Source organism: Ceratotherium simum, chromosome 2 (genome assembly GCF_057802395.1).
Source record: "Ceratotherium simum simum isolate JZ-2026a chromosome 2, ASM5780239v1, whole genome shotgun sequence".
Classification (NCBI taxonomy): domain Eukaryota; kingdom Metazoa; phylum Chordata; class Mammalia; order Perissodactyla; family Rhinocerotidae; genus Ceratotherium; species Ceratotherium simum.
Window position 1 is genome coordinate 43,158,818 of NC_141901.1, and position 13,400 is coordinate 43,172,217.

General features: G+C 47.0%; 1 protein-coding gene across 1 annotated transcript; it reads left to right on the forward strand.

Annotated features, from left to right (window-relative positions):
• The first annotated feature begins 716 nt into the window (after positions 1-716).
• On the forward strand, positions 717-10,903 carry LOC101387661 (peptidoglycan recognition protein 3). The gene is made up of 7 exons (XM_087419377.1): positions 717-795; positions 2,525-2,726; positions 4,740-4,858; positions 5,806-5,958; positions 7,233-7,431; positions 9,857-9,975; positions 10,621-10,903. Exons 1-7 carry the CDS (start codon positions 747-749, stop codon positions 10,797-10,799), a joined length of 1,020 nt encoding a protein of 339 aa, XP_087275503.1. The 5' UTR covers positions 717-746; the 3' UTR covers positions 10,800-10,903.
• Positions 10,904-13,400: the final 2,497 nt, after the last annotated feature.

Genomic DNA, 13,400 nt, shown 5'->3' on the forward strand with positions numbered 1-13,400 from the left:
GGGTCTCCTAGGTCATTGTGAGGATTCTTAATGAAATATCTGTGGAGTCCTCAGCAAATATCTGGAATGTAGGATGTAATCGGTATGTGGTAACTGCTGTTGTTATTATTATTCTCACACAAGAAGTTAGTTGAGCATCTGTCATATGTCTTTGCAGGGTGGAGGACCAAACTGGATGACTTAACATGTCTCTGACTCTCAAATAGTACTGGGTATGAAGCCTACCCCTGCCTCTATTTGTAGTTCATTCCTTCTGAGCCTCAGTGTTCTCACCTATAAATAAGGGGTTATGAATATCTTATAGGATTAAATATAAAATTGCAGCACTAGATGTGAATATACCTACACAGAGCTTATTCATCACAGCTACTCAAGCATTTTATTATCTTTATTATCTGTTATTATCTATGCTGGGAGGCCTAAGATGAGGCACTGGGCTCCTGTGAGGGACCAGGAGCTCTCAGGGTAATAAGAGTTTGGTGAGTGTGGTAGCTAGACAGAGGTGTTGGCACCCTCACCTTTGTTGAGCACCTGCCAAGGGTCAGGCCCTGTGCTGGGGACCCTGAGAAGGCTCACCAGATGCTGGCCCTCAGGAGGCCCACAGTTGGGCGGGGAGGCAGATAGGGGCACCATGCAGCGGGGTGGGTGCCCCGTTTGAAGAGTGAGCATGGTCGGGTTAACTGTCAGCATTTCTCCTAGGGCTGTGGTCCACTCTCTCCCTATCAGTGTTCTGGCACCATGTGAAGATGCTGCCGTGTCTTCTTGTCTTCTCTGCTGTGGGTCTCGGGGCCTGTGGTGAGTTTTCCTTCACTGGGTCAGAAATTCTTTTCACATCAGCCGTAGCCTGGTTACATTTGTAAATCATCCTCTCCAGGATCATCACTCCTCCCTGCCAGTCCTATGTCCCCTTCAGAGCCCAGTCCAGGTCCCCTTTCCCCTGATGAGATGGGCTGCCGTCCTCCGCAGTCTCTCCAGCCTGCCTAGCATATCTAGGCCTCAGTGTCATGGTCATGTATTTGCTCCTGATGATTTCACAGCAAGTCAGAATCTCAGAACCGTGGTGGAGACCCTAAGTGACCTTGTCTTATAGACAGAGAAACAGGCCATGTGTGGCAGTGACTTGCCCAAGGTCATCTGACTTTGGGGAGGCTGCAGAGTGTAGTAGCTATGAACACAGTCCTGGGGTCAGACAGCCTGGGTTGGAATCCAAGTCCGCGGTTTAAAACCTGTACTGTCTTAGACAAGTAACTTAACCTCTCTGAGCCTCAGTTTCTCATCTGTTTAGAGGGAGTAGTTAATTTGCTTTGCTTATCTCATAACATTGTTTTAAACCACAAATCTGATAGTGCCCTTGAAAATGTCTTGTAAACTACAGAGCTGGCCTGCGGGAGGTGATGTTGGTGACGTTGCTGATTCTAGTGGTTATTGCTCCAATGACCTCTGGTATTGAACAGGCAGAGGGGGTTGAGGCATGTTCGTGATGACTAATTCTCAATTAATCCTATCTAAAAAATCTAGTTTGTGAGGGCAGTCACAACAGTCTGGAAGTTTCTATATTTCAAGAAGAGTCTGGATCAATAGGTGCTTAATCTATACATGTTAGCTCAAAATGATGATGACCATCTTGGTATGTGACACTCTGATCTATTAATAGGCATGCAGGCGAACCTGGAAAGGCAGAGCTGCTCAGATAAGGAGGCAGGAGAGACTTGATTGTCCCGAGTCCTTAGGGAAAGGTGTGTTCCAGGAAGGAGAGAAAACCCAGGGAGAAAAGACAAGGCCCTCAGTCCCCAGATCTCCGTAGGAGAGTGGAGACACCCTATCCCTCAGAGAGCTCCTGGGAGCTCCCAAGGTAAGGATAGTAAGGGAGCACTCAGGGGTCCTGGGGTCCTGGGGTCCTGTGTGGGACTCTCACAGCCCTGCCCACAGTGAGATTTCATCTGAAAGAGAGAGACATGTACCTGATGTTCATGGAGCTTCTTGTGGGCTCTGGAACCAGGGAGCCCCTAGTTTGACGACAGTAGCAGAGCTTTCCTCAGAGTCACCGTTCTCAGGGGAGGGCCAGACAAAAGACACAGTCAGAGACCTGGGGCAAACGCCAGTGAGGAAAATGCATCCTGAGGCATGTATGCTGATCTGTTGCAAGAGAAGTCAGCTCAGAACCACCTGGGTTGGGCATGGGTGTTGCTGTGGCTGCTTTCTGGAGGTGGGGAGCATGAAGCAGGCCAGAGAGAAGTTGAGGATGGGCTTTGTCCTCTAGGGAAGTACAAGGAGGAAGTGTTTGCAGAACAAGGCAACTTGACTTCCCAGGCTGAGTGCACAGTCTGCATGGGGATTGTTTTAGCCTAAACAGGACATGGAGATGCAAAGGGGAGGCTGTGGAGGGTGAAGGCCTCTCCAGGTGCCTCTCCCACCACCGTGGGGCAGGGGGGGCCCTGAAGTGACAGGACTCAGGATGGCATGGACAGCCTGCCAGAGGAAGTGGGTTGGTCTGGAGCATGCCATCCTGTGGTGCCCTCTGCAGGTTCTCCCACCATCGTCTCCCGCAAGGAGTGGGGGGCGAGATCACAGACCTGCAGGGCCCAGCTGACCCTGCCTGTGGCCTACATCATCACGGACCAGCTCATGGGGATAGAATGCCAGGAGCTGAACGTCTGCAGCCAGGAACTGCGGGGCCTACAGTCCCATTCTGTCTATACCAAAGGCTGGTGTGATGTGGCCTACAAGTAAGAGACTGGTCGGGTTCCAGGAGCCCACATTCAAGTTACTCCTCTGCGGGGGCCTCCCACTTCCCCTTCTCTGTTTTTCCCATTTTCCCATTCATGTTGCTTTTATAATGAACAAAAAATGAAACACAAAAGCAAAATCCAAAATCCCCCAGGGGTCATTAGGAGTGACGATTCTGAGCCATTTATTCATATGTGTTCTTGGACTCTGGGAGCTCCTGGAAAGAAGCAGGGGAGGTTGTTTAATAACGTAAAGGGAGTCACCACCTTAGAGTTCACAGAGCTTTACAGTTTATAAAGGTCTTCACAAGTATTACCCAAGTAGGCCCTCCCAGCTACTCTGAAGAATGGGTAGGAGAAATATCCCCATTCTCTGTTTTCCAGGTGAGAATGCCGTGATCTGGGGAAGTTAGAGAATTTGCTCAAAGTCACACGTCTAGGGAGTGTGGACTCAGAGCTGTTCCAAGCCTGCCTGCTTGTCCAGCACTTGTCCCACTTCCGCACACAGGCAGGGCTTTCATCCTGAGGAGCAGTCTCCCACCAGGGGTCACAAAGGCCACCTCACAGTGAGACCAGGTTCCCACAGGAGCAGTGGCGTTGCGTTTGGAGGGAGGAGAGCCCCCTGTTAACACAAGTGTGAGGCATGGGGATCCTTGCATTGTGTGCTGAGTATCCACTCTGAAGATTATCGGTGGAGGCCCAGAACCTCTTCTTTTCCCCTCAAGAATCTACATATATATATGTAGAAGGAGAGAGAAAGAGAGAATGGGAATGAGGCTTTCTTCCCTGAATTTGAAAGACAAATCTAAATGATTTCTGAATTATCCATTTTGGAAGGGATAACCCACGTCTTCTTATGTATTTATTTTTAGATGCAAATAAGTAAGAGCAGCTGGAGGCTCCCGTTGTAGGCACCGGAGCCCCTGGAACCGGGTGGGGGCCTTTTCATCTGCACTCTGTGGATGCTGTCTGTACTGGCTACAGTCAGCTGTTGTCCCTGCCTCTTGCGCCTCCACCGCCCTGCTGCTGTCACTGCTGCGTTGCCTACTTCAGCCACAATATTTCTAAGGGATTTTAGCCACTGCATCTCTAAGTCACGTTTCTGCGGTGACAATTTAACAATCTCCAGTTTGTACAATGCAGCTGAGTGTAGCCATATGGACTATTCACATTGGACTAACCAAAGGCGGCTGCAGAGTGACAGAGGAACCTGATGAAAGTACTGGCAGCAGAGCCAGGGACGTGGTGGACGTGCTGAGGCCCCCACCTCATCCTCAAGACAGTGTCAGCACAGGGTGGGAAGTTGGCCTGACACAGTTCAAGGTCTTTGGGTGACCTCAGGGAAGTGTTCTTTCTGTGTTCAGTTTGCTGTGGAAACTCCTGGTCTATTAAAAGCTGAATATGGCAAGAATTGTGAAAACATCAATTCTGAAGACTGATTAGAAAGTGGAGGACAAGAAAGGAAATAAAGAGGCAGAAAGAAAAGAGGAGGTAGAACAAAAGGATAGACACATTCGTTTTAAAAAATAAACTGAAAAAAGGAGCATTCTAAACAAATTTCTGTGATAAAGAAGAGCTTACGGGAATTCCTAAGGAGAAACTGAAGAAAAAGTCAATAGAATTCCTGAATTCAGGTTGATTGTTTTAAATGTTCAAATGCTTGGTCCTGTAGTTTAAAAACATGATGAATGAATTGTCATGCCCTTGAAAAATGATGAACTAATGTCCTCAGGTCCTTGAGAGTCACACATATCAATTCCACTTTGAACCAAATGTGTATTTTTAAAGAGAGGTTCGGGGAAACACATGTAAGCCAAGTCATAAGAAAATTTAAAGCGTATTTCCACATCTCTTGGAAGTCTAAAATGACTTATTCCCCCTCCCTCCCACTGTTATGTCATTGAAGCATAGTACTTATTTATGAGCCTCTAGAACTCTTTCCCTTCTGAGGGTGGGTGAGAGGTTTTCTGTTACAAGGATTTGCCATTAAATCTGTATCTCCCTGCCTGACAGCTTCCTGGTTGGGAACGACGGCAGGGTGTATGAAGGTGTCGGCTGGAACATCCAAGGCATGCACACCCAGGGCTACAACAACATCTCCCTGGGCCTCGCCTTCTTTGGCAATAAGATCGGTAATGGTCACCCCCTCTGCCCCTCTGCCAGAGAGTTGTCTACACTATTTTCCTCTGCTTCTTCGTCTCAACACTCATCTTTTCAGCCTGCATCATACTTTGTTCTCTCTGGCAACTGTCCCTCTCTTGAAGCTCTTTTCTCCCTTGGATTCTATGACATGGCATTGTTTTTGTCTTCCTCCTCCTCTCTGGTCTGCACTGCTGTGAGCTTGCTGAAGCCACTACTGACACTGAGCTCACAGTTGTTGCCGTCACTTCCGGAGCCTGATGTTGTGAGACTCTGAGGCTGTGGCTGGAAGAGGCAGAAAAGCATGCCTTCTCTCTTCCTGCAACATCTCCCATTGGTAGAACCCAACCAGATACCAGCAGGCAAAGAAGTCTGGGAGATGTAGTTTGCAGATTTCTAGCCTCCCGCAAAACAGAGGAAAGCACAAAGCTGGCGTGGTGTTGAGAGCTAATACATAAATAACTGGTACCTGCCAGGATCCTTATCTGCCAACTGGGGCTGGTGATGGCATTTATCTCAGAGGTTTTCTGTGAGAATTACATGAGTTAATGAATGTAAAAAGCACTGCCACATGCCTGATTGTAGGAGCTACTAAGTAAATACTGTCACCCTTTTCTCCACGCTAGGGCACACTTGACTTGGTCAGGTGGGCCTCCTTTGCATGTAGCTTTTACTGCTTCCAAGCTCTTCCACTTAGAGATGGAGCAGATAAATAAAGTCTTAGTTTGGCACTTGAAGAGGTCACCAACTTTGGCTTCCAAGAGCTCTGTCCAAGTAGTTCCTTGCCTCTTAGGCCCTCTGTCCTGGCTACTGGACCTGTTTCCTCTCTTCCCATCCATCTGTTATTCAGGCTGAGGTATTCATCTTATCCTCCTTCCAGATCTAGACCTGATTGGAGTTTCTTACTGACAGTTCTGTGTTCTGTGTCATTGTCTTTCAGGCAGCAGTCCCAGCCTTGCTGCCTTATCAGCTGCAGAGGGCCTGATCTCCTATGCCATCCAGAAGGGTTACCTGTCACCCAGGTATATTCAGCCACTTCTCTTGAAAGAAGAGAGCTGCCTGGCCCCTCAACAGCCAGTGATGCCCAGGAAAGGTGAGACCCTCAATCCTGCCTCACGCTACTCCCAGTTACCATCAGCCACATGAGAAGGTATTCTTTCCTGTTGGTGTTCATTGGCTTCTTGGACCAAGAACTTCTCCTGACTGTCATAACTGTGAGATCTGGAAAATTCTGAGAGGGTACCTTCCTGACCTCCTTTCCTTCCTACTAGAATGCTATAGCCATGGAACCATTCTCGACATAAATATATATGTACACACATTTTCACCCAATCAACAAATATTTACTGAATACTAGGAACTCGTCTAGTTCAGCTGCAAATAAAACAGACAAAACTGCACATTTTGGTGAAGAAAGACAGAAAATGAAGAAATCAATAAGTGAAATACATGTGATGTCAGATGGCATGAAGGCTATGGAGAAAAATAAGCATGGGAACGGGATGGAGTAAACATATATACCTATTTGTGTATACTACGTGAGTACACATAGACACACACACACACACACACACACACACACACACACACGCCTTTCTAAATGCAAAAACCAGCCAAACAGCAACCTGATCACAACACTGAGACAAACTTGAGTTCACAGATTATGCTGACATCAGAGTGAATATTCCAAGGAGTTGGATAATAAAACTTGTACTCTATTTTGGAGTGAACAAGCAGCAACCCAGAACCAGTACAATTAATAAACACTCTCAGTAGTTTAACACTCCTTTTAGAGTGGATATTTTCTTGGACTCAAGGATATTTTTTATTAAGCTTGTTTAAATTGTAAATCTTTGAATAAAGTTTTTCTTGCTTTCATACAGGTGCTATCTTCAGTAATGATAATTCTTTAACATTTGTAGAGTTTTTTATAGATTTCGAACTATTTCCATGTACATGTGATCAGTTCAGAGAGTCAGCTGAGTTCTGCATGTCGGCCCTGCTCCATAAGTAGACACATCTGCATGTGTTTGCAATGCATATTCAAGCACGTAGATGTACTTTGTTTTTTGAATAAAATGGACATGCTCTGTAGGAGCAACAGTCCTTTCCCTTCTGTTCACACACTGCTTCTATAGTTGTTACCAGAACCTGTGGATTGTAGCCTCTGTCCTTTGGCTCCAGCCGCCTGACCCAGACAATACCTATCTAGACTTTGTCAGAATCCCACAGCCGAGTTCATGTTTGGATGTGCCAAGGGTGCCAGAGTTTGGGGAGACTGAAGTGTAGGCCAGCTTGCAGTTGTGAGATTGTCCACATGTGGGCACAGGCTCATTCCCACATCCTTGGTTTTCCCCCTCACCACAGCTTGCCCCAACATCATCACGCGGTCAGCTTGGGAAGCCAGAGAGTCACATTGCCCCAAAATGAACCTCCCAGCCAAATATGTCATCATCATCCACACTGCAGGCACAACCTGCAACGTATCCATGGACTGCCAGGTTCGAGTCCGAGACATACAATCCTTCCACATGGACACACGGAACTTCTGTGACATCGGGTATCAGTAAGTGGGATTGGTGGAAACATGACCCTCCTTTTCTTCAGGGCTGTAGGAAGGAAGGCTTGGGAAGGGAAAGGATATTTACTGAGCCCTTCCTTTGTGCCAGGTGCTTTACATAATACATCATAGTTTATGGACCGTGTCTCATTCAGAACATAGCTAAGAGTCAGTTATCTTTCCTGTGCTTTTCTCCACAAGTTGTTGGGAAGACTCTGAAAACACGACACTGGAAGCAATAGTAACAAAGCAAGACTATGAGATCCTTATGGAAAGCCCTCAAAAGTTTGTGCCTTTTTTATGGAATGCCTTCCAACCACTCAGAGACACAGGCCCTGCTCACTGCCTACCACAGTCTAGCCCAACCTCAAACTTGCTCTCTATGATGTTAGAATCCTGCAATATCTCTGGTACTGTTTACTCCATTTTATAGATACAGAAATTTTTAACCTTGCTGGCTTCTTTTGCCTCATCCCTGCAATTGGGACAATAATACTTTATCTGTTTGAAGATAGAGAGTGAAATCAAAATGTTCCTCTAATTCCAGGTCTATAATAAAGAAACACATTAAGCTAATGGAAGAGCAGAAGCTACTTAGAAGATGCCTTGGAATTTTCATAGAAAGAATTGAGGGTTAGAGCACAACAAATTTCATTTATTCATCTGTGACTTAATCACAACAAATTTCACAAACTCTCAGGTGGATTTGCTTTTGCATGACTCCTTCTGGGCTGGCTGCCTCTTTCCTCTTAACTCCCACTTTAAAAGCAGCCTTTGCAAACAGGAGAAAACTGTTGCTGCACTCTCCAGGATTTCCACAGCCTTGCTATGGTTATTTAGCACAGATAATGGAGAATTGACTATAAATTTGGAAATTCAAGATGGAAAATTCCAGAAGCTGAGGGAGTGTTAGTTTTCCTTTTCATTCAGTCTTCAGGGACTCGATCCCTATTCCTTGACTTTTGAAACCTGTTATGGTGTCCCCTCCCACTCCAGCCTCATGAACCATCATCTCTAACTCTGATACAGACTGTAGTCAGGGCACAGCACACACTCACTCACCATTTTCTAATTTTTTAACCAATGTTTATTGGGTATCTTCCATGTGCCCGGTGCTTGGTAGGATAGATATGGTTCCTTCCCTTGTGGAGTAGAGAGAGAAGATTGTAAACAAGTAGTGATAATTCAGAGTGTTAGGCACTATGATGGATGAGGAACAGGATATGCACAGGATGAGGCTCTAACAGGACTTTGGGGGAGTAAGCGTGTCAGGAAAGGGCTTCCGGAGGGATGGGCATCCAAGCAGGGATGTAGATAAGGAGTGAGGGTTAGTCAGGCAAAGAAGGACGAGGAGTGTTCCAGGTAAGAGAGCAGCATATGCAGGGGCCTGGGGTCCCGAAAAAGCACATATCTTTGAGGAACAGAAATAAGTTTAACTCAGACCCAAAAATAGGTTTAAAAGAGGGAAATGGTGAGAGATAAGGCTGGAGAGGCTGAGAGGAGCCACATTATGGAGGGCCTTGGAGTTAGTCCTGACAGATTGACTCTATCTGAAAGGCAAATGGAAGGTCACCCCTCATGATAGGATTTGTATTTTAGCAAAACCTCTCTGGGTGCTATTTTAAGAATGTATTGGAAGAAGGCAAAACTTGGGGCAGGGAGCTACTGCAGTAATCCAGACAAGAGGTGATGTGACCTGGAGTAGTGTAGTGGCAGTTGGCATAGAGAGAAGAGGAGGAGTTTAAAGTAGGAGATACAATTGATGATCCATGACTAATGACAGGATGGGGCTGAAAAGAGGGAGAGGGAGGCATTCAGGATGATGCCCAATTTTCTGGTTGAGGAAATTGCAGAAGAAGATGGGTTCGTTTGGCCATGTTGGTTTTTATAAGTAGTGAATGAAACTATGGGACTGGATGATTGTCCAGGGAGAATATGTGGAATGAGAAGAGAGAAGGGCCTAGACCAGGGTCCCAAGGAGCACCACATTCAAGGAAAGGAAGGTGGGAAGGCAGAGGGACCTGAGGGAAAGCAACAGAGTAGAGCAAAATCAGGAGGATGCAGGCTTGTGGAAGAGAACATTTCAAGAAGAGAGTGGTCAACAGGGTGAGTATAACCCGGAAGAAAAATAAGTTTCCATTGTTCTAGTGTCGAGGCAGTCACTGGTCACCTTGGAGGGGTCAGATTTAGTGGAATTGTGGAAACAAAGGTCATGTTGCAGCTGATTGAAGTTGCTGAGATCATTGTTTGCCACTGTATGTCTTCCCTTCTTGGGTCCAGGGACTGTGGCTGTTTTGTACACATTGACACACAGAGATGTTCAGTCAGTATCGAATAGATGGATGAAAGAAGGAATGAATGATTCAAGGAGTGAATAAGCCAATTCCCCTTCCCAGCGTGACTTTCTCCATTTTCCTTTGCCCAATCCTAGCTTCCTGGTGGGCCAGGATGGTGGTGTGTATGAAGGAGTTGGCTGGCATATCCAAGGCTCTCACACCTACGGATACAATGATATTGCCCTTGGAATTGCCTTCATAGGCAACTTCATAGGTAAGGGGCGAGCATGGGGCAGAGGGTTCTGAGTGATGAAGTATCCTGTGGAATGTCTGGGAAGCATGGGGGAAAAGGCAACATTGTGGTGCCTGGCAGTGTCAGCAGAACATTTTAGCTTTAAAGTGGACTCTCAGTAGAGGATGCAGGTCACCAAGACATTTTCCCAAATACACCCATTCCCATACCCAGCTCATCTCTCTTTCTAGCCATACCCAAGGCAAGTGTGGAGCAAGAGAGAACAAAATCTTTTGCAAACCTTGGTGCTTTTATGGCAAATGCATCCTCTTCCTTGGTAACCATGGCAAGAATGTGGGGGAGCATCACTGCCTGTTATGGTGAAGCAGCTGGATGGCCCAGTGGTGCCATGTCTGCCTTGTGGTTCCCATGAGAAGTAGTATGTTGTGCGGCAGTTCTCTTCCAGAGCAGTTTTGAACTTTCTGGAAGAAGCTTTGCAAGGAGGAATCAGGGAACACAGTGACTTTGTTTTCTTTTTGTGCCTGGTTGCCACAATTTGCATGAATTTGTTGGCTATGGTGGTGGTAGGGGGTGGGATGCAGAGGGAGACTGGACTAGGTGCTTGTCCCTACCCTAAGCAAGTATCCTTGAGACCCTAATGATTGATAGGGTAAATGTGTTTTGCAGAAAAGCCACCAAATGCTGCAGCGCTGGAGGCAGCCCAGAACCTGATCCAGTGTGCCGTGGTCAAGGGTTACCTGAGTCTCAACTACTTGCTTGTGGGGCACCGTGATGTTATCAATACTCTGTCTCCTGGGAAGGCTTTGTACAACATCATTAAGACATGGCCTCATTTCAAACACTGAGGAATCCCCCGCTCATTCTGAGGTTGCTCCCCCTGCCTCCTGGTGCTGGGCCTCCCCTGCCCTCACTCTCCATCCTGGCTGAACACCTCGCATCCCCTCCCTGCCAGCCCCAACATGTCCCTTCTGTCTTGGGTTAGTATGATCCTCTCCTGCTGGCATCCTTCAGCATCTCCCAAACCCCATATCTGGGCATTCCCAGCCCTCTGAATCTGGGCCCAGCCTTCCTCTCGCCTCATCTTCCTCTTCCCTGGGCACCTACCTCCTCAGCCAGGTGAGACGCCAGGCTGGTCCCTGTTTGACTTCTCGTTCCCTTTGCACACGCCCCTCTGCCTGGTGTGCCTTCCCCTGCTGTCTGCCTGGCAGACCCCAACTTCATCCATCAGCCAGGTGAATGCCCAGCCCCTCCTCTCCGCTCACACTCACTTGTCATATTTGGATGCAGCCCTGAGTTTAGGGCTCAGTTGTTTATGGACGTGTCTGTTCTCTCCACTGGATTGTGAGGTTGTCCAGTTTTATTCGTCTCTGTGTCCTCAGTTCCTCAGCAGTGTCTGGAAGCCAGTAGGTGCTATAGATGTTTGTTGAAGAAATGGATGAATAAATGAATGAGTGGATCAAGTCCCTGCTCCCCTTGCCAGTTTGGTCCGTCATCTCTTCTCCGGAGATGCCTTCCTGGACAGTCCCTCATCCCTCCAGCATTCTCTTTGTTCCTGATCCCTCCCAGTCTGGGGCCAGAGCTGGCTCTGGTTGCTTGTCTGTAACTCTTGCTGTGTCTTTAGGGTCCATGTTTCTGTCCTCCCAGAGCTCCCTGAGGGCAGGGACTGGCCACACAAGTCACCCAGTGCCTGCTCCCTGAACAAGGTTGAGCAGGGACCCAGAGCCTGGGGCTCTACACCCCTCCCTGCTGGCTCCTCTGCCCAGAGGGAAGCCCATCATTTCAGATGGGGAGACAATGTACTGTAGTTCACTGGAAGCATGTAAGCTGGCTCTTGTTTTTTCCTGATCTGGAAACAAGAGGAGGAAGAAGGGGAGGAATACATAGAAGGAGCCAGACACATGGCCTTTTCCCCCCTATGCCTTTGGTATTCATTCTGTGTCTTTGCTTTTAGACTGTTTTACATCTTTTACAACAAGTCAGGTTTTAAAAGCTTCACATTTTTATAGCCCTGTGTGCTTTTCAACGACTGTCCCTCTGATCTGACTGGATTCAGTCTGTCCGTTTGTCACTTGCCCTCTGGCCACTTGGCATGTAGCAGGGGAAGGAATGCTTTCTCTAGAGGGTCAAGTAGGCCCAGGGGGACTCAGTGGCCCTTCCTGATTACACAGCAATGGGGATGCGGCTCCAGAAGGAGAACCACCTGGCATGGATGTCATCCTACTGGACGACCAACCTGGTCCTTTCTGTGGGTGGAGGCCCAGCACAGACTTCCCAGAGGAACTGTCCCCAACTCTCCAACATGTTTCCTCCTTCTCTTATAACACCCAGGTGAATTTAAAAGCCCCTCATGTGGGAAGTAACAAAAGGGGTGAAAGTGAGATGCTGCAAAATGCTCTCATGAGAAAAGCTGTCCTTCAGATTTCTTGGCCTTTCTTATAATCGTCTGAAGCAGAGAGTCTCCTCTCCTTGATTCAAACCATATTCCCAGGCCTCAGGGTCTCATTGGCCCCCTCCACTCTCTGCCCAGGCAGGCTTTGGATGGAGCTGTAGACTCCCTCATCTCTATCAGCCCTCATCAAGGCCTCCTCAAATCAACATTATTGCATGGTATGGATTACTGTCTTCTCAAAATTATTTACTTTTATTAGTCTTAAATATACAATATAGGTAAAATAATGGCGCTCAGCTGGTAAATGCTTTTTCAAGGTAAATTCTAAGGCAGCCCATTCCATGCAGTTTGCCTCTTCTGAGTCCTTAGTAGAGAGAAATTGTTCTCAGCTCCCCCTTCGTCATTTAAGGTGGGGTTCATACTGTTGATGCAAATATTCCATAACAAATCTATAAATCAAAATTGGAGTGAGTTTAGTATGAGCCAGATCTGAGGACTTTGTAGCCCAGGAGAGTCCTTTCACAAAGGAATGGAGCACTCCAAAGAAGTGTGAGTGTACAGAGTGGTTATATACCATCAAAGAGCATGTATCACATATGATTGGAAAGTCCCTTTTACAATAGTCACGAGGTTGCCTTGCTGGCACAGTGATTGATGAACACAGCAGGTAGCAGGTCTGTGGTCTTGAGCTGGGTGGTAACAGGATCAGTGCAGCAGGACAGCTATCAACCCTTAGTTTAGGGAGAGATGCTTATCCTTAAGGAAATGCCAGTGTGGGAAGTTACATCTTTATCTTTAAGGGCATTGTTCTTGTCTTTGGGACATGATAAATACCTAAAGCACATATACAATGCATGCTCAACGGCCATGTCAGGCTCTTTTTGGAAAAAACAAGTTCAGGCTGAATTAGTTTTACACCAAATGGCTACCTCGTATACTCTAATATGTCCTATTGCTTGACATTTATTTATCATTTTCCCCCTTTTGATCTATAATATTTAGATAGGAAGTATTCATGATCAAAATATTGTCCCTTGGCACCAGGGTGGTTGCTGTC

Bases quoted from the DNA above. Each gene is read 5' to 3' on its own strand.
- LOC101387661 (XM_087419377.1), top strand. From the start codon at position 747: ATGCTGCCGTGTCTTCTTGTCTTCTCTGCTGTGGGTCTCGGGGCCTGT. The intron at 2,727-4,739 runs GTAAGAGACTGG...CCTGCCTGACAG, and splicing joins TGGTGTGATGTGGCCTACAA to CTTCCTGGTTGGGAACGACG. The intron at 9,976-10,620 runs GTAAGGGGCGAG...TGTGTTTTGCAG, and splicing joins CTTCATAGGCAACTTCATAG to AAAAGCCACCAAATGCTGCA.